This window comes from Orycteropus afer, unplaced genomic scaffold (assembly GCF_000298275.1).
Source record: "Orycteropus afer afer isolate SDZICR_OR568_19922 unplaced genomic scaffold, OryAfe1.0 scaffold00848, whole genome shotgun sequence".
In the NCBI taxonomy this organism is placed as follows: domain Eukaryota; kingdom Metazoa; phylum Chordata; class Mammalia; order Tubulidentata; family Orycteropodidae; genus Orycteropus; species Orycteropus afer.
The window spans coordinates 561,984-581,967 of record NW_006922435.1 but is presented as its reverse complement, the minus strand read 5'-3'; the positions used below and the strand labels follow the sequence as shown (position 1 = coordinate 581,967).

The 19,984-nt window shown below is 43.2% G+C and overlaps 1 protein-coding gene across 1 annotated transcript in view; it reads right to left on the bottom strand.

Moving 5' to 3' along the window:
- Positions 1-19,984, bottom strand: part of HUWE1 (HECT, UBA and WWE domain containing E3 ubiquitin protein ligase 1) — a 164,163-nt gene that overhangs the window by 13,664 nt on the left and 130,515 nt on the right. Inside the window, exons 47-67 of the mRNA XM_007958089.2 lie at positions 17,573-17,745; positions 17,085-17,233; positions 16,280-16,355; positions 15,366-15,464; positions 14,679-14,812; positions 14,327-14,495; positions 12,790-13,018; positions 11,753-11,931; positions 11,375-11,464; positions 11,072-11,226; positions 9,863-9,908; positions 7,606-7,893; positions 6,181-6,436; positions 5,840-5,970; positions 4,967-5,181; positions 4,601-4,889; positions 4,361-4,463; positions 2,628-3,174; positions 1,377-1,980; positions 651-772; positions 383-539 (exon numbers count right to left, since the gene is read on the bottom strand). Of these exons, the coding sequence (XP_007956280.1) occupies positions 383-539; positions 651-772; positions 1,377-1,980; positions 2,628-3,174; positions 4,361-4,463; positions 4,601-4,889; positions 4,967-5,181; positions 5,840-5,970; positions 6,181-6,436; positions 7,606-7,893; positions 9,863-9,908; positions 11,072-11,226; positions 11,375-11,464; positions 11,753-11,931; positions 12,790-13,018; positions 14,327-14,495; positions 14,679-14,812; positions 15,366-15,464; positions 16,280-16,355; positions 17,085-17,233; positions 17,573-17,745 (4,211 nt within the window). The remainder of the gene's footprint in view (positions 1-382; positions 540-650; positions 773-1,376; positions 1,981-2,627; positions 3,175-4,360; positions 4,464-4,600; positions 4,890-4,966; positions 5,182-5,839; positions 5,971-6,180; positions 6,437-7,605; positions 7,894-9,862; positions 9,909-11,071; positions 11,227-11,374; positions 11,465-11,752; positions 11,932-12,789; positions 13,019-14,326; positions 14,496-14,678; positions 14,813-15,365; positions 15,465-16,279; positions 16,356-17,084; positions 17,234-17,572; positions 17,746-19,984) is intronic.

Sequence of the window (19,984 nt, the reverse complement as noted above, 5' to 3'; positions counted from 1 at the left end):
GGAAAGTGAATTTGTTGTGTAAATCTTCACCCAAATCACAATTAAAAAAAAAAAAAAAAGAGGCTCATCATGGAGTTCTTATGGATGCTCAGAAAGGAGACAGGAAGCACTCCTGTTCCGATGCATTCTCTTTTCCCCTGCTGTGTGCTAAGCATTGATAATGCAAAAAAAGCAGTCCATCCTTGCTCTCAAAAAACAAATAAGAAAATGAGAGGTGACAACCCAGTGTTATCAGTACTATAAAAGAGGAAAAAATAGGGGTTGTGTTATAGGAGTACAAAGGAGTTTGATTCAGCCTGGGGGTTCAAGGAATGCTTTCAGAAAGAGGAGACACCTAAGTGGATGGTTGCACAAAAACAGGAAGTTTTACTCCTGCTATTACCTATCTGTTTACAAAGAGTGTAACCCAGATGGCGGGCTCCATTCAGTAGCAGCTTGAGGACAGTATCTCGAGTCCCAGGGTCCCCCCGAGAGAGCTGCAGCAACACATTGGCTGCATCTTCTAGGCCTTCTTCAGAACAAGAGTGGGATGTCAATACCTGGGGAAAGGAAAGGATGAAAAATTAAGCTCGAACTTGAGAACTAAGTCATTATCAACCCGTCTACCCTTCTTCCCCCAACCCTGGAAAGTCAGAAGATCATGGCCTCACCTCCACAGAGAGCTGTAGCTGGTTTTCAGTTAGGCCAGAGGAAACCATCTTAAAGTCTGCACTGCTGCTGCCTCCATCACCCACCTTCGCTGGAGATTTGCTGCCCTTAGTAGTAGTAGAAGCTTTGAGGGAACAGACAGAACACTGTAAGCTTCTGCAAAACTCACAAGCCAGAGACTTAAGTGGCAGAACCATGCAATCTCTAAACAGTCCAGTACTTCAAAATGGGAAAATAGTGGGAAAAAAAAATCCACCCACCAAGGCCAATCCAAATGACTTTAGATGTCAAAGACTCTTATGACTTTACCTTCTAAGGTGACTAAGAACTCTAGACAATTCTCCTTAACTATTTCTCTACCACCACAGCCTCTGCTATTCTTCAAAATCTTCTTCAGATAATTCTTCCTAATCTGTTGCAGATTTTCCCTGTTCCTTTACTTCCCTCTTTTTAGGGCTTAGCCTAGGGAAGTCACATTCAGTGAATGCCTGGTGGTCTTCACAGAAGTGTTTGAGTGTGAAACAGAATGAGTTGGGGAGGGAAGGAAAGAGAGTAAAAGAAGGGAGAGAGAGCTACTGCAGATGATGAGAATGAGAATGAAGACATTCTGATATCACAGATACAATTCGAGCTGACTGGTATCATTTAGGGAATACCTGGATGGGGGCAGGAAATGAGGTGGGTATAGAGAACACAACCCACAGCTATCAGTCAACATGAACACTTACTTGAAACAGTAGTGGTAGCAGTCGTGGGGGTAGTCACTGTGGTCGAAGCAGCTACGGCAATGGTGGAAATAGCTGTGGCAGCAACCAGGGCTGGAGCAGAAGTGACAGGGGTGGTTGTAGCAGGGGGAGTAGGTGTGGTGGCGGTGGCAGTAGTAGTGGTGGTAGATGTGGTTGAGGTTGCAGCAGTGGTGGAAGAAGCACCACTGCCAGAATTAGCCTGTGCTTCTGACACTTTGTTTTCTGGGAGAGCAATTGAGATGAGAGAAAGGAGTCTGAGGAGTTTCTCCGTTAAGAGAGAGCTCCTTCGGATGACTGGATGTGACAACATGTTCATGAGCTGCCCCAGTGGAGAGGCCTCAAGGCTGTATGGGGAAGTTTCTCCCTCACCACCGGCGCTCACTGGCACTGACTTCACGGAGTTCTTGCCTTTCCGGCTGACATTCATGTTGTCCAGTTTTACCAGTAAGTCCCAGAAATCTGTGCAAATGCCACTGCTGGTGGACTGTGAAGAGCACGGGCTGCAGGCCTGCTTATTGCCTCTCTCCCGATCACTCTCACAGTTAGTTTCTTTGGTCCGCTGCTGTGTGAAGTGGCTGGGAAACACCTGTGGGGAAAACAAGGATGGTATTGATCTAGGGGCCTATATAGAAAATGAGTCTTCTTGACAGGGATTCAACTGGTTCCCAAACTCTTGTTTCTTCTGGACAGCTTTGGCAGCATATGAGAGATGTCATACGAGTTTCATACAAGAGATATCCCTGTAGTCTAAAGAAATGGACAAGGGCTTTGCAGGGCAACAGATAGACTTGCAAACTTTTCTGAGCCTTTGCCTTTGCATCTATAAAATAGGGAGGATTCCTACACTGCAAGGACCCTGGCACAAGGTAGGCCCTCAAATGACAGAATTATGGGCTAGGTCCAGTTCCATCACTGACTAGCCACACAAGACAAAGCTACTAAAACTTTCTGTATCCATTTCTTCACCTGTAAAACTGGGATTATACAGACTGCAGTTGGTTGTTTTGATGACTGAATGATAATGCATAAAACTGTAAAGAATAAAGATAAAAAATCCCAAAGGTATTTATTTAATGGACAATTTCCCAGAAACAAAAGAGGGCTCAACACTTAACATAACAGCAAAGAGAAAGGCCAGAACAGAGATTCACTCAGTGTTCTGATTTCACTTAGATTTCTGTTGCAAACCCTCTTGTTATTTATCAAGGAGTTAAGTTCCTTCAAGCTTCTCACCTTGGCCAATTGAATGAGTGTGTCCAGAACATGTCTGCAGACAACAGGAGCAGCCTGGGGGTGGATATGGACAGTGGAGCCACTGCTTGCATGCTTCTCAGTATGTTTGCGCCCCCCTGAACGCTGGATCTGGAATATATTAGTCCTGCAGCCTAGGGCAGCATCCATGGATACTGAGAGCCAAGAAAGCTGGTTGGAGCTCTTAGACTCCATCTTGTGTAGCAAGTCCAGGGGCCGGTTCTCATGGCTGCTTGACCCACAGCTCTTGCTTGACTTTTTCCCCTTTTCCTCAGTTGTGGTGAGCTTGGGTGTTTCAATGCATAGCTCACTCTCACTGCTGCGCTGCAAAATGGAGAGCAGGCTGCGGATGACCCAGTGGCGGGTCTGGGCATGGTAGCAGAGATTTCGCAGTACTCGGTGTAGACGGCTAGTATTGAGCTTTGGCTCATCTACAAAAAGTAGGACCAGGAGACAAGACAAGGCTTCATGGTCCAGGAGAAGCCGGCCTCGGAGGCGGAGAAGAGTATCCACATTACTGCCAGAAGGCCTGGAATTAGAATAGTCGTTAGTCAATACCAGCTAGAGGTCTGGGGTTAGGCTATGAGTAGGGAAATGAGCTGGATTATTTTACTTTTATGTAAATAATGCACACTTTACATGGGTCTTTAACAAACTGAGCAATTCTCTCATGCATTAGTTTCCTATGTGTGCTATGTGTAGCACTTCTGTGTTGTTTACATGGGTATGTTACATGTGAAAAAAACATGGAGTCTCCAAGGAGGCACAAGAAGGGAAGGGGATTCAGTTAAGCTCTCTTAATATAACAACAGCTGCCCTTACCCAATGACTACTATGTACCAGGCATTTTACAATTTCTATTATCATCTTTAATACAAGGTTGCTGTGATGATTAGAGAATTGCCCATTTCTGAGATGATGAACAAAAGGCTCAACTAGGTTAAGTGACTTGCCTACACCAGAGAGTGACTGAAAAGAGAGCAGAGATTCTATTCTAGCTCAGGTCTGTATCAAGTACCATCAATTGGTAAAATCTGACTGCCCAACTGAGGTAATTAACGTTTAAAAAAATTCAAAGTTTTCTTTGAAAATAATTACAGATTCACAGAAAGTTGCAAAGACAGTAAGGAGAAGTCCCTGAGTACCCTTCACCTAGTTTCAACACTTGGTTACATCTTATATAACTATAGTACAGCATAAAAATTAGGAAACTGACAGTTATCTAAAGTATGCGTATAGCCCTGTATCATGACAACACTCATTTCTGCCTTCTTTTAGACTACCAGAAAGAAGGGAGCCATGCCTGCCTTACATGTTGGAACTGATTACGCCCTTTCACATCTTGGCATATTGGGCCCACTTTTCTCAAGGCTGATTAATAACTAATTCCTCTTTATTTCCCTAGCCTAAACACTATAGTATCAAAGCAAGTAGTTCATTGTTTTCTTATTTGCATGGAAAGCAGAAGGCTTTCCTTCTAGAGCATAGCTAGTGCCTGCTGTCAGCTTGCATTAGTTTATGATTATGATCTACTTAGTTAAGACTAACCCAAAGGCATAGCTTTCTGAATGAGTAGTTCAAAGATGTGGCTCTCCTACTCATCAAGTAAATATGCTAGAAAAAAACTCAGCTGCTCATGATTTCAGTTTCTACATCTATATGAGAGTTGGACTAGTAGAGAGATGGCATGGGAAGGTGATAAATGACAAAGGTACCTGTTATGGCTGCTGCTCCCTCCCATTTGGAAGGTGCCTCCTCTCTGCACGGCAAGGCGAGTGTACTGGACCCCACGGTTACCACTCAGACGACTGGTGAAAGCTGGAAGAAAAAAAAAGGAAACTGAGATTGGAGAGGGGATTAATAGTCTGGGCATAGACAACACAAAGGGGAACAACAGTGTCTCATCTGACCAAAGTTGGGCATCCCAGAGCCCTCCCACTTGCCTCCCTCTGTACCCGGGCTTCGGAGAATGGCAGAGAGTGCAGAGGTGCTGCTGTGCCCAAAGAGACGCTCATGCATGAGCTGCCGCTGTCGGGCTTCTTGCTCTCGCCTTAGGGCTTGAGCCTCAGCTGCAATATCAGGTGGCATCACAGCTAACACACTGTCCTCCATATCCTCTAGGACACTACGGCGTAAGTCTGATGGCAGAGTCTGGATGAAGGTTACAGGGTCCATGGGGGTGTCTGAACTGGCACTCTGTGCCAGTTCTCGACGCTGTTGCTCAGCTCTCTGCTGTGCTAGCACCTATGGAGCAGAAATTAGTCAATGGGGGCATAGCTATTGCAAAGCAGCCTGGCCCCATCATCTACCCGCTCACATACTTCTTCCTGAATGGCTGGAGGCAGGGCAGCCAGGAACTCAGGGCTCACTTCAGTCACGCCAGGATTCCCCACCACTGAAGTAGCTGAGCTAGTTGTTGAGGGGGCAGTCCGAGTTGGTGGACGGATGCCCAGCTGGTTCTGTAGGACTTCCCGGCGGATGTCATCTGGCAGAGCAGCCAGAAAAGAGGGGTCCACACCTTCGGGGAGACTAATACCTGAGGAGAAATGCAAGACGTGAGGTGACTCACATGTCTACTGATGCCTAAGATGTACCCCAGGCAGATAGCTAACCTATGGGGAAAAGAAACCAATGTTAATGCTTAGGGAAATCAGCTTTATATGTCCTCAGTGTTTGCAAAGGACACAGGACACATAGAGCAAACCTAACCAGCTTCCCTAGACGTTTATAAAATAATTCATTTCTGCCAGGTTCCTTGTAAAGCCTGTCACTTAGCCTTCATAAAATCACCACCACGTAGATATTATCATTCCCTCAATTATGAGAGCTCTGGTAGCATAGTGCCTAACGTGTTTGACTGTTAACCTGAAGGGTGGTGGTTCAAACCCACCAGCCACTCCTCAGAAGACGACTGGGCGATCTACTTCTCTAGTGATACCGCTCTGGAAACCCAAGGAGGGGTGGCTATGAGTCGGATCTGACTCTACGGCTGTGAGTTTGGTTTTTTGCTAAATTATCAATGAAAACAGGAGAAATATGCCACACTACCAGACCCACTGACTGCCAATCCTTTACCTACATATGATGCCCTCCATTCTGGATGACACTGTTTGAATGGTGGACATTTCTCTGCCAAATGCTACTACTAGAGGGCTTAACAATCCCCAAATGACCAGAGTACGTGTGGAACTCGCCTGCAAGGGGATCTTCTTCTTCACTGCTTGTTGAAGGCAGTGGCTCTTCTAGGATTCCTCGGGAATCTGCTCCAGATATGGCTACAGCAGAATCTCTGGTGGAAGAACTCTCAGAGGATGCAGGGGGAGAGCTGAGGGAAATAATTTGCAGGTTATTCATTGTGTCATGGCTTCCCATTCACATTTACAAAATGTTCTTCCAATATCCTCTCTCCCACAGAAGATAGGTTGATCTCCCAAATGTAATAAACATGTCCACAGTTAATAGGCATGAATATGACTTGAAACACCCTTCAACACATCCTGCCCCCTCCTTTTCCCCTCCCATCCCCAGTGCTTACCCATCCTCAGGTGGCTGGGCAGTTTCCCCTGACCCATCACCCCTGCCTTGCACTTCTGCCACAACTGGTGGGGCATCTCCAGGAGTGGTGCTGCCTGCTGTGGGCTGCTCAGAACTGCCAGCTGCTGAAGAGTCACCCACAGCCTCCTCTAGGGTACAAGAAGCCAGGCTGCTGGTGTCCATAGGCGAACCTTCCAGTTGACTGCTGACAGCCGTCAGTGCATCAGAATCTTCAGCTCGCTCTGGTGAAAGAGAGGCTAAGAGGAAGTTGTAGGGAGAGGTTAGGTCTCTGCCTGGAATAGTGGGCAGTATTAATAAACAGCAACATGACAGACAAGGTCTTTGATAGGATTTTTCCCTTAAGAGGAGTCAGATCACATTTCTCCTTGCCTGCTTCATCCATGCTGGCCTTCTATTCACCCTAAATCTCACATATTTTTTAAGGCTCAGCTCAAGCCCTTTGTATCATTTGTTGAACACTTACAGTGCCCAGAACAAGCCTGCAAAGCACCTTCCTTAAGCACCCTAGCTAAGGGATCCTTGTAACTTTTAGATTCCCTGTAGGTACCATTTATATAAGCATGTTGGTTCTGGTTAGCTAAATAAACAAGGTGCCCTGAAAAAAAAAATTACACGTTATGTTTTCTCCAGAGCACATCATAGGCAGCACGGTATGAAGCAATGATGCCAAACAAGTTTCAATTTACTCTATTGGAGTAGGGTAACTGTGCTGAGAAGAATTCTGAGGCCACATTTTAAATCAGTGGGAAGTAAGTGTCATGAGATAAATGGTAACTGCCAGGAAGAGGGGGAGGGCTGTATATGTGGGGTTACTTGTCATTCCTGAAACTGTTGAAGGAGACCAAGCTTTAAAGTAAGGCATACCCCCCCCCCCCCCCCCAAAAAAAGACTGCTACTGAGTTAATTCTATCCAGTCAGCAGCCCACTGGGTTTCCAAGGCTGTAAATCTTTATGTAAGTAGATTGCCTCATCTTCTTCCTGTGAAACAGCTGGTGGGTTTGAACTGCTGATCTTGGTCAGAAGCCAAATGTCTTTCGCACTACAATTTTAATCCCAGGTCAACCACTTACCGAGTGACTTTTGGGCTATTTCACTTCTGATTCTCAGTTTATTTATGTAACACCATCTACTTTGGAGGGATGCTTTTAAAGAATTTAAATAATAAGCCTGGTATGATAGAATAGGAACAGAATGACCTCAATAAATGGTAGGTATTATCATCAGTATCATTAGAACCTGAGATGTATAACAACATGATGAAACCTCCATTTAGGTAAAGAAAGCTAACGTGCACTGTAATTCTTGATCTCCTATTATTTCTCTAAAGTAAGAGAGCAGAGAGAAACTACAAAGATGTCTATTCTTCTCTTACGTTCCACCTCCTAAAATCTGAATTTCTACTCACTTATAGTGGGAGCTGGGGATAACTCCATCTGAGTTGTTTCTGCTTCTCCACTTTGTCTTGTAGGACCCAGTTCCTCTGGCTCTACAGGCATCAGTAGCTGTGTAGAACTTCCCCCTTCTCCAACTGGGGACTGCAGCTCTTGAGGAATCTCTCCCAAGGCTGGTGGGGGTGGGAGTGTTGGTTGCTGTTGTGAGGGTTGCAGAGTGACAAGGGTCTCCTTGGACTCTGATGTAGCTGCATCAGCTGAAGATGGGGTTGTTGGGTAGCTGTCGGGCATAGGATTCCCATCTTTCTCAAAAAGAACAATAATGAGGATTAAGGGGCAATCATCCAAGGACTAGGGGAGCCACCCAATCAGCACATGTGGATTGACAAGTATCTCCACCTAGTCAGAAATGCAGGATTCTTCCCACCACCAACTTCTCCAAGAAACATTCTTGGATAGTCCGGTATACCCAGGATGAGAGCTAAGGTATTGTTAGCTCTGTTCCAAAATATGGGGATCTGGTTCTTTATGGATCCAAAGAATTATACCCAGGTGGAAGTGGAAAATTTCAAGCCACACATATAGGATGAGGCTAAATGTCTCTATGTGTTGTTGCTGTTGTTATGTGCTGTCGAGTTGGACCTGACTCATAGCGCCCCCTCCTTGGGTTTCCGAGGCAGTATCACTACGAAAGTAGGATTGCCCAACCTTCCTTCCGAGGAGTGGCTGGTGGGTTTGAACCGCCAGCCTTCTGGTGAGCAGTCAAGTGCCTTAGGGACTATGCTACCAGAGCTCCTAATGTTTCTATAGGTACACAGAAAATTCAATTCTCCAATTTCCTCATCTATTTAGAGCAAGAAATGATCAGAATTTATCTTAAAACTCGTAAGTACACCTTCCATTTCCTTTTGCACATATTTGTTCTATTTCTGAATATATGAAATCCTTATACAGTCAAAGAATAGCAAAATGTTTGAGTTCATGACTGAAGTTAAAATAACCAATTACATGTGCCAATGAATGAAAGACAAGTCACTTTCTAATGACATGTGCCACACTTTAAACATTGTCTACCCCCTTCCTCTTCCTTTTTTTTGTCCTAGTTATAAAAAGAGTATCTATAACTTTGTCTGCTGGATGCAACAATACCAAGACTAAATGTGAATATGCCACACACCAGGGAAAGTAGTAGGTTGTATAGTTATCTTCTAATTGGGGCCTATAATCCCTACCCCACAACAATACAACTTACTACCTCACCCCGGTATGAGTACAGTCTTCTAGTAAGAGCAGCAGGCAAGAATAAAAAAGTTAAAAGGTCATGCTACCTGGTGACAGACCTTTTCAGAGACCTTTTGCTGGATTAAAGGCATTAGGACACCTACCCTCTTTCAGTGCTTTAAAAAATATTGTGTAGGCTTTGATACAGTCATTCTCAACTCAAGTGCCAAAGGAGACAGAAGGTATAAAGAAGTAGAAGAAAGTTCTGAGGAAAAAGGGGTGGGGAAGACAAATAATAATACACAAACTGGTTGTTAAAATAATAAAATGGCTACTGACCATTTTTAAAATTTGAAGGATTAAAAAGCATATGGTAGGAATATTATTTAGCCCACAGAACCATCTTCCTGCAAAGCAGACTGACCCAGACAATGGTTCTAAGCTTTTAGATTCTATGGACCAATAAAATTAAGATTAAAGAAAGAGATCAATACAGGATTACAAACTTTTAGTTTTGCCATATAAAAAAAATCCTGCCAACAACTTTTAATGATATTTTGATACTACAAAATTAGGAAGGATATAATTATGGAAAAAAAAGTCCTTTAAATAAATTCAGCCTTATTGTGTTCATTTCCACTGGCATCAGGGAACCACTATCATCAGGTATTCTCATGAAGCACCACCCACCATGTTAGGCACCAAAGGACCAACTACCTCAAAAATGTATGCTCAGTTTCAGAGGACAGAGGTGCAGCCAGGAAAGGGAACAGGATAAATAACCTGGCTATACGTGCCAGGATGAAACACAGCATAATCAAAGCAAGAACCTGAACAGATCCAGTCAGAGGGGAAGTGTACCACCGTGGGAAAGACAGTAGACTGTATAGTTATCTCCAAGATGGGGTATAACCCTAAAACTATACAATCTACTACCTCATCCTACAGAGCACCAGTGTTCATCTTCAGCCCACTTGGGCCAGCTATTCAGAAAAGTCAGGATAAAGAACCAATCAATATTTAGTAAGGAGAAAAGAAAGGGAAAGTTACCTGACAGGTTCTGTTCAGTTGAGTCATTTGTCTTGGATGCAGTACACTATCAAGAGAAGGGACAACCAATATGAGACTACAACAGAAGACAGAGATCAACTTCAACAGCCACTATCCCTCACACACACTATCCAGAAGAGTTCAATGACCTAGACAGAAAATGCTTAGGTATTTCTCTATACATACTCACAGTTAAGGATGGCTTGTGGGAGGGGGAGGGAAATGGACACAACACAACCAAGTGGTTAACTGAACTATAAAAATCACCCTAGTGTTGGACATAGGAAAAAAACTAAATATAATCTTAAGACTAGCCAGAATTTTTTAAAGCTCTTCTTATCTAGCTATGAATTTCTCTTCCTTGGGCTTTTTTTTTTTTTTCTCTCTCTAGCTTTTTCAATCATATGCTAGGGTTGCTTGTTTCCCAAGTGTTTAAAACAACATTGTGTTTATCAGGTAAAAAGTTCTGTATAAAGATGTTATCAGCTCAAACCTGTTGTTGTAACATTTCAATGTCCTTATTTATTTATTTTAAATCTGATACCCTAACTGCTAAATGGGGTATGGTGAAATCTTTCACTAATGTTTTAAAATTTCTTTGTAATTCTATCAGCTTTTACCTCATACATTTTAAAGCTCTACTATTAGATGTCTCTGAAGTGTCACAAAATGGTAGATAGGTCTTTTCTAACCAAAACCATTATTACAGATTTCACAAATTGAGCCCTAAAAAATGACTAGTGGTGATGGGGTTCAAAGCAGGAATGTATCCTCTGATCTGATGCCTAAGGCTGATTTTTTCCAACTGATGGAATGGGATCTTGATAAGGTACCCCACACTGGCAGATCACGAAGTGAACAACCAAGAGCATATGCTACTGTTAAATTCCAAGTCCCCTGACCAAGTCAAATTTCAGTCATGGAAGATAGAGACAACATACACATTGTGCTTATTAAGGAGCTATTCTGGTTCCAGCTTTAGCTTTACCCAGTGAGACAATGGGGAAATAATTTTCCCTCTAGGTTTGAATTCTTTCCATTAAAAACTGTGAGTATATAATAAATTTAGAATGAATCGTTTTTCAGGTTCAATGTGATGTGAATGTCCTAGGATTCTTCAGTGGTTCTTGGAGCCATGTGTATGCCAAAACTGTATGAAAATTAAGGGAAACGTAGGCAAAGATGAATCCTCCCAGCCTTTGGGAATACCTGTGCATTCTGATCCCTGTTTTCCTTATCTTCTTTGCCTTTGTCAGTTATCTTTGTTTCTTCCTCAGCCAGTTGTTTCCTGCGTTTCTCCCGCCTTTCTTCTAGCTCCTCATCTCTCAGGAATTCCAGGTGATTGACAATGGGCACTTTAACGACTATATCAAGGAGGCAAAGATCAGAGGCTGGTCTGGTAGGGTGATGGAGAAAGCCAAAAGGCAGAGCTTATGGCCACAGTGAACTAGGGAAACATGCACTCGCCCAAGGCCTGGAAGCTCACCTCCCTGATAATCAACTGCCACACACCTGAAACACAATCGTGCATGCTCTCAGCATCAAGAACTTTGCATTCCTCTGTCCAGCGGGTCAGGGCTGTGGGGATGCTGGACAAGGTTCCTTTGGGAAGGAAAAAAAGGAAAGTGATATTCTTGGCCTTGTCAAGTATCAACTGATACACTCCTTGTGGTATTTTCCTTAGAGAATCCAGTGTAATGTCTATCACAAGGTTGGGCTCACAGTAAGTACCCAGAGACACTAAAAGCTTTTGCTGTCTTCTGCTAAGCCACTGAGTAGTTCTGGCTCCTATAAAATGGAGTTTCCAGGACAGGTACTATTCTGCTTTACCTCAGCAACGAAAAGGAAAATTTGACAAACGTTACCCTACCTTCCACTATACAAACTTGCCTGCTTGGCTGGTAGCTGTGCTCTGGTCATGGAAAAAGTCATCCAGTAGTTCATCATCAGAGCGGGCGATGATGTGGACGTCATCATTGCCCACCAGGAGGCGGGCCCGGCCCCGGCTTTGTAGGGGGAGGCTGCTGCTCAGCTGAAGGATGTCAGCAGCAGCTGAGGGACCCAGCAACCTGTAGAGTGATGGTGGGGTACCATGGTCAGTGCAAGTTCATAGGGCTCCTGCAACTAGTTATTAAGAGACCCTCCTGAATTCACTAATTAAATGTAAACTATTATTATCAGGCTACATATAACTTCTGACTCTTCTGACTACTCTACCAGTTTGAGAATTTTGTTTGGGCAGAGCTTGTATATGATTTCATAGTTCCGGCACAGTGTCATTGATAAGCCAGGCACCGTGTTAGAGTAAGCCTCTCTTACATCTCTAATGTAGCCAGTATACTGTTAGTGCTGTAGAGTCAGCACCAAACTCATGAGGACCTCATGCACAACAGAACAAAATGCTGCCCAGTCCTGTGTCATCCCCACGATGAGTTGTGAGTAGACCATCATCCATAATTTTTCTTTGAATAGATCACCAGGCCTTTCTTCCTAGTCTGTCTTAGTCTGGAAGGTCCTCTGAAACATGTTCAGCATCATAGCAACATGCAAGCCTCCACTGACAGACAGGTGGTAGCTGTGTATGAGGTGTATTAGCTGGAAATCAAACCCAGGTCTCCTACATGAAAGGTGAGAATTCCACCACTGAATTACACTGACCATTATAACACCTGTATCCCTTTCTTTCACTTCTTGAATCTGTTTCTCCATGAGGGATTAATGCACAGGACTCTCAAGTAAAAGAACATGTCATCAACTTGGTATTCCACAAAAGGATACACAAATAATCCATGAAGAGATGGATGAACACTTCATTTGTATGTGTGGCAAGAGCATGAAGTGACTGATAAGACTTTTTTCCCCAAGGTCAGGACAATGCTAAAGCACAGTGAAGATTCCTACAAGAGTTTCAGAAAACTGTAACTCACCTCTGAAGTATGAGAGGAGGATTGGGCTGGCGGTTCCCTGGGTAGTGAACATGAATGGTATGGCCTGTATTGGCCGTCAGCTGCCTTAGGGTTCTCTGACTGCGCCCGATGCCCTGGGTAAGACGAGTAGTAGAAGAGCCACTGCCCAATGTTAAGGAACTGTGGTCTGCATGGCGTACCATTAGTGGGTGGGTTGTAGGGATATTTCCTGGAGATGGGGGGATGTCTGCTGCAAGGACAAAATGCAAAGGAGTCAGTGTCAAGAAGAAATTTCTTCCATGGTTGTTTAAGCAGAACCATGTCTCCTGGGCCTTACCTCCTCACACGGAAACCTGAGCTTTGTCCTTTCTCCCTCATTCCCACACCTCATCTATTATCACTGACACTACCATAGCTTATGCCATCGTCTCTTACATAAACTGCCAACAGCCTCCTACATACTACCTTTATCCCAATCCATTTTCCATACCACAGACACAGTGATACATGCAGACCCCCTTCTTTACCTGCTCTTTCATTCTTAGACTAGACGTCACTTCCTATGTGAAGCCTAACTTACACAGATTAGGTTAGTAACCTACTACTATGTGCTTTCTTACCATACTGCAATGTAATGCCTGTTTAGATGTAATTTCTAATAGACCATAAGCTCCTCTAAGAGATGAGGACTGTTTTCTTGTACCTAGGGCACACTAGGCGCTCCTCAAATATTTGTTCAATTTGTTGAATAGACAAAGGCTCAGCTATAAGGAAGATTGATGGAAATCACAAAATGGTAAAGAGAATCACAGAATAGAAGGCATCTTGAAAATCATCTGATTCAACCCTCAGCACCTCCCCGCTTTTGAAACCTTTCATTTACAGGTGATAAACTGAGGCTCAAAGAGGTAAGAGCTTACTTGGCCAAGACAACAGACCAGAATAATTCAGTGTTTTCTCCCATATTACACTTGTAATCTGGGGTCAAGACTTGTCCTTTCAAGATCGCTTGATTACAGGAACTCTCTAACTGGATACTAGGGGGAAACTTGGACACTGATGGGGGAGAAGGGAAGAAATTTATTCCCTTCCTCTGAAAAGATGCATCCTTGATGAACAGGGTGAAAGAATATGCTCAATTCTAATCCCCAATGCCAAGTTTAAAGATGTTCATCAAAAACCTCAAGCTCCAGTACTACAGACATAAGGATTATTGATTGCCCTGTTACTGTAGCATGTGCAAAGGTGCCTGATGCATTCAGCCATAGTCTCACTTTTTTTTTTTTTTTAAATCAAGCAAGTCATCAAGTTGTCCAGGCTGTAAAATGGCTGCCTGTTTACTGAGGTGGAGAGAAGAAAAGCTGCTTCTCATTCTTTCTTCAAAGTATACGCTACTGAGAGAGACGGATTCAGATATCCCTTGCCCCAGGAGGTCAGCATAGGAAAAGAAGTGCTGTAATGTATCAGAGTGATAGTTGCTCTGGTTCAGTGCTTGGCTTACCCTACAGAAGGGTATAAGAATCAAGAGATAAAACCCGTCTGAGCCCCTGTATCTTACTAGCACTGGAGAACATGTTGTCAAACTCAATGATGAGATCATCCTCCCGGTCAAAGCGCTCAAATCGGACCAAGGGAGAAGCGTTCATATCAGGGTAATCCTCATCCAATTCCATCTCAGAGCCATCGTCGTCATCGTCTTCATCTCCTTCTTCACCTTCATCATCCTCCTTAAGGGGAAAACAGGAGATGGAGAATTGCTGGAGGTAAGGATTTTCTGAAGTCTGGTGTCATGGCCACATTTGCACATGAGGGAGGGAGGTGCTGAGGCTAGCAACCCAGACTTGGTTTTCTCCAGCTGTGCTCCCAAGGAAGAGGTTGTCTGAACCAACCCAAACACAGTCCCCCCTCACCTGATCATCTTCCTCATCTTCCTCCTCCTCCTCCTCTTCATCCTGACTATCATCCTCATCCTCGTTACTGCCACTGCTGTCCTCTTCCTGAGTGTGCTCCTCCTCATCCTCAGGGTCCAGGATATTCATGGAATCTAAAACAAAGGGAGCACAGTGGAGGACTATACTGAGCAGCTAGAAAACAGGCTACTGAGAAGGCCAGCAGATTGAGTGGGAAGGAGATGGGGTATCTGACTCTATGAGAGGAAGAACCAGATCTGGGGTAATGTACAGACTTAGTGAGCCAGCCCCGATTTCCTGAGAGTGCCAATCAATGCATCAACACACTGAGCAGGGTGGCTGAATGTGGAGGCTCAGTATAGGGTGGTGCTTTTGGATCAATGGTCTAGGACTTGGCCAAGTCTGCTGGTGCCCCCTTGCCTTTCCAGCCCTGGAATCTGGAGCGATGATAGCAGGTGGGTGAGAAGAAAGCGAACCAAGTAAGAAGTGACAAACTTTGGACAAGCAGTAGTTATATGTTAATTGAAAAACTGGCTGAGGATATAGTGGATGGTGTATGTCAGCGCATGCAGACAGATGCTTCCTTATTCTGCACATTTGGGCAGCTGCCTCCAGGAAAACCCTAGTATACTGTCTGTCAGACGTGCAGGGCAAGAAGGGAGGCCTTTCTGGCCTCGGCACTCTCACCTTCTCGGTTGGCCTGCAAGGTGGAAGCTTGGCTGAGGTTGGAAGGAGCTTCATCCATCAGCACGTCCTCTTGTGATTCATCCTCTCCACTTCTACTCACTGAAGGTTACAGAGCAGAGCCTTCACTGAACAACAGAGGACTTCCCTTTCCAGATCGGGTGCGCCTAAAGTAGCTATGTATACCTAGCAGATAGCCACTTTTTTTGGACGAGGGAGAAGACCTGGATTCTCTGTTATCAACCAGCGAGGTGAGCTTGGCCAGTCACTTTACCTGTCTGAGTCTCAGTTTCCTCATCTGTAAAATGGGATGATCACATCTGCCTTGCCAATCCCATTAATTGTGAAACCAGAGAGTATACTAGGTGTGAAAAAGCTTTGTAAAACTTAAAAATAAGCGTCTACTTCCATTTATCCTTTGATTTACTTAACCAATACAATCAAAACAAGTAACACATATACTGCTGGAGCCAGGTGACAGTAGGGTAACCGTTGCCATTTTCCCTCTGAGAGGTAAAAGGGCCACCCTTAGGGAACAATCATTTTTCACACACTACTGAGACTCAGAGGCAAAAAGCCTCTGATTTCATTGAAGAACTGAAAGAAAAGCACCTTCTCACCCTACACAGCCTTCTCTAGGCTTCCGTGAATGACATTCTTTCAATGTGTCGGATGTATCATCTATACTGATGGTCAACCCCACCCCCACCCCACAGGCAACACTTCAGACCTGCCACAGGTCTGTAGATGTTTTGTGAATTTCTCATCTGTAAGACTGTGAACATTAAGACAAGCAGCAATCTAGGCTGGCTATGAGCCCTTAGGCAGAGCTGAGCAAGCAGATGATGAAAAAAAAGGGTCCTCCCAAGAGAGACTGAGGCAAAGGAAGAGGCTATACTCAGTTCTGGGGCTCTCACCTATAATTGTACTGTTCCCAGATCCGCCATCCCTCTCAAGCAACTCATCTATCAGGTCCTCCAGCTCATTTTCAACCTGGAGAGAAACAGAACATATATACATGGATGCACACAAGTCTATCATTGTGGGCATGGAAACCCTAAAAAAGCCAGCAAGGGAGCATATATTTCTAGGACATGTGTGACAGTGGATGTTACACAAAACCCCAATGCTTGGTGTTAATATCACAGAACTATCACATGCTCACACACTCAAACTGTCCTTCAGATGGTTCTTTTCCAATTATCTGATACTAGGTTAGTCTTTATACTGTATAGAAATACATGTAAAATCTCCTTAGAGCCAGCAGCTTAGGAACATCGGCCCATTTTTTTACCCAATGCTACCAGGCTCCAGAAATTATAATACTTTCATTAGGGTCTTTAGAAGACTGCCATTTAATGCCCCAGTAAGAGCTGGTGCTATAGGTGATGTTAAAAAGCTTCCAATAATGACCAGAGCCAAGTAAATCAAAGACCCTGGACCCAAAGGCCTCAGGCCAGCCTTCTACTTCAACATTTTACCTGTACTTGTTTTGTTGTTGGAATCTACACCATTTCATAGTACACAGAATCCTGGCCCTGTCCCATCCCCTCATTTAATACAATTCAAATACATTTAATGAGCACCTACTAAGCATATCATCTGTACTCTGCAAAGCAGACAGGATTGAGGCAAGGATCTAAAGTAATCACCCACCCATACCACCTGGGAGTTTGGTTCAGCGCCATAATAGGGGTATGCTGGGTGATCTGCCTTCCCTACCTGCATCTCTTGTGAGCTGAGCACCTCAGGCTGCCCAGCAATCACCACTGAGTCGGTTTCAGCCTCCCCATCCATGATATCCCCATCTGCCACCTCTGTCTGAGTGACATCATGATCCTCCTCCTGCACTTCAGCTTCCCCAGGCTCGCCTGAAACAATCAACCAACCAGCAAAATAATCAAAGAGTGCCTATGAGCTAGGCACCATGAGGCAAGCATGAAGACAGTAAGGTCCCTTCCTGGGCAAGTTTACAAGTTCTCAGAGAATAAATGAATGGGTGACAAAGGAAAAAACAAGGCTACGTGTGAGGATAGCCAAATAAGGCTGCAATTTTAAGGAATTCTTTGTGGGGCAGATTCCCACACTACTATGATATATCTCTGGAAGGCCAGCAAGTTTCCAGGCAAACAATGCCAAGCTAGAATAGATGTGATTCCATGCCCAGTACCAAATAACTATTCCCACCCCCTCTAGTTCTCCAGTCCTACCTGGGTCCTGCTGGTTGCTACTGGAATCCTGAGAGGCTCCTTGAGCATCCTGCTCAGACTTGTTCTTGCTAGAAGCACTCTTGCTGCCAAATAGGCTACTGGGCTGGTTCACAATCCGGGAAAGTGTTTCCAAAGGCTTCAGAGCAGCATTGACTGTGTTGGCCATGTTGGGACTAAGATAAGGAAGATACAGAGATAGAATGAACACAGAAATAGTAGGTGTTCTGTAAGTGCTACTAAGGCTCCTATATCAGAAGGTACTAACAGAGAAAGGAGGAGCACAAGGTTAAAGAACAAATACTGTGTTTGTTATTATTTTAAAGAGAAACTATTTCATGAGGTTGTGGTAAGCATGTAAGATACAAATTTCTGGACTGAAAGGAAGAATGTATCTGGATGATTATGTGTAAGCAGCAAGCCACTCTTCAGACATATACAGGTTCTGTTAATAAACATTTAGCCCCAATCTTAAGAGCAAAAAGGAAAATGATAAAAATTTTAAGTCCTGTGGATTTCAAACTGCTCTTTGTAGGGCTTCCTAAGGTTCAGTAAAATGCCACAGGGGCCACAGTTAGAGGTATAGTGTGATTTCTCAGTGCAGTAAGATGTATGAGGCCCAATAGGCTCTCACTAAAACTAGAGCAGCTCTGCTTTTATTAGTGCTCCCTACCACCCAGATGGTAATCTCTGATATCATTCCACACTAAAAGGAACCATAACTCATCAGAAAAATGAATGACATGGAAGGTATTAAGGTGAGCCTGGGGCATATCACTGTGCTAAAAAGGCTTTGAAAAATTAATGGAGTCATTATCACAAGCCAAATTTGAAGCAATTTGAGCATCAAAAAGAATAAAGATGGTTATGAGTTATAACACACATAAAATGGAATCTGAGTCCACAGGGATCAAAAGCAGGAAGAAGGATTCCTTTGTAGTAGAAGAATGATGGCTAGTAAGTTAACAAGAAAATCAGAAAATCATCACTCTGCAAACAGCAATGTAATCGAGTTAAAAATCTTTGGGGCACAGGATACTTACATGATCTCAAAGTATCAACTCATAGAACACAAAAGGGAAATCTAACAGATACCATCTAACTATGTGATCAGACTTAGTATTACCAATCATGGGACAAACTGGCATATGTGTCTCCTGATGTGATATACTGAGAAGGACACATCACCTATATAGTATTCTTGCCAGAAATATTTAACATGAACCTAACCACAAGGAAGCAGTTAGACAAATCCAGATTATGGAATACTCGGTAAGACATCTGGCTTTGATTTTTCCAAATAGTCAAACGTCATTAAAAAACAAACCAAAAGATATATGACAACCAAATACAGGACCCGGACCAAATATTCTTCCTCAGCCTATAAAGGCATACTGGAATAATTGAAGATGTCTGAATGTGAAATATATATATATATTATTATTATATTAATGATAAATTTCTCAGATGTGATAATGATATTCTAGCCATGTAGGAGAATATTTCTTTTTAAAAGACATGGTAAAGTTTTTAGAGGATAAGTATCACTGTTTGCCAACTTCTGATTAACTTAAGTGAGACACGTGTATTCATTATAGCACTGTACTTGAAATTTAAAATTTTTTTTAAAAATAAAAACAGTAAAGGTTGCATTAAAAGGACAAAGAAGTCAGTTCAAAGAGGCCCACTGGCCAAAGGTATAGTAATTTGAGCATGGAAAAGAATGATTAACTGTAGTTAATCCAAAGAAGTCAATCACTGATTTTCAAACTCTATGAAAATTCATGAGCTCATAATACCACTTGGAAAACGGTCAGAAAAAAACTCAAATATTAACATTTGAGGTGGTGATTAAAACTATTTTTGACTTTACTTTAAATTGGCAACCAAAGGAAAAAATTAAGTTTTTATCCTGACTTTTCAGTGGGAATTGTTATTTCTGGGTAACCAAATAGGCTTTCTCTACTGATACAGGGCTCTATCACAGGAAAATACTGGCTAAAATAGAAAGAATGAAAGAAATTTCAAAGTTGTCATTCATAATCCTCAAAGAAATCAACTGACTCAGGCAAGGATTATCAATTGTTGTCAAGATTATTAATTAGGAAAAAAGAAATTATTAATTAGGTAAAGGGTTTATAGAGAACTAGGCATCTGTATAGTGCCTAAATAACAACATAGACTATTTTCTAGCAAGAAATGTGAAAACAAAACAGTAAAATGACGATGATTTCTCTAAACCTGTGATCAGTCTCAACAACATTATCAATGGCAGTTCAAAGAAATGTGTCTCCTACAGTAATGTATAGGAGTTCTGGTAGCATAGTGCCTAAGGCACTTGACTGCTAACCTGAAGGCTGGCGGTTCAAACCCACCAGCCACTCCTCGGAAGGAAGGTTGGGCAATCCTACTTCC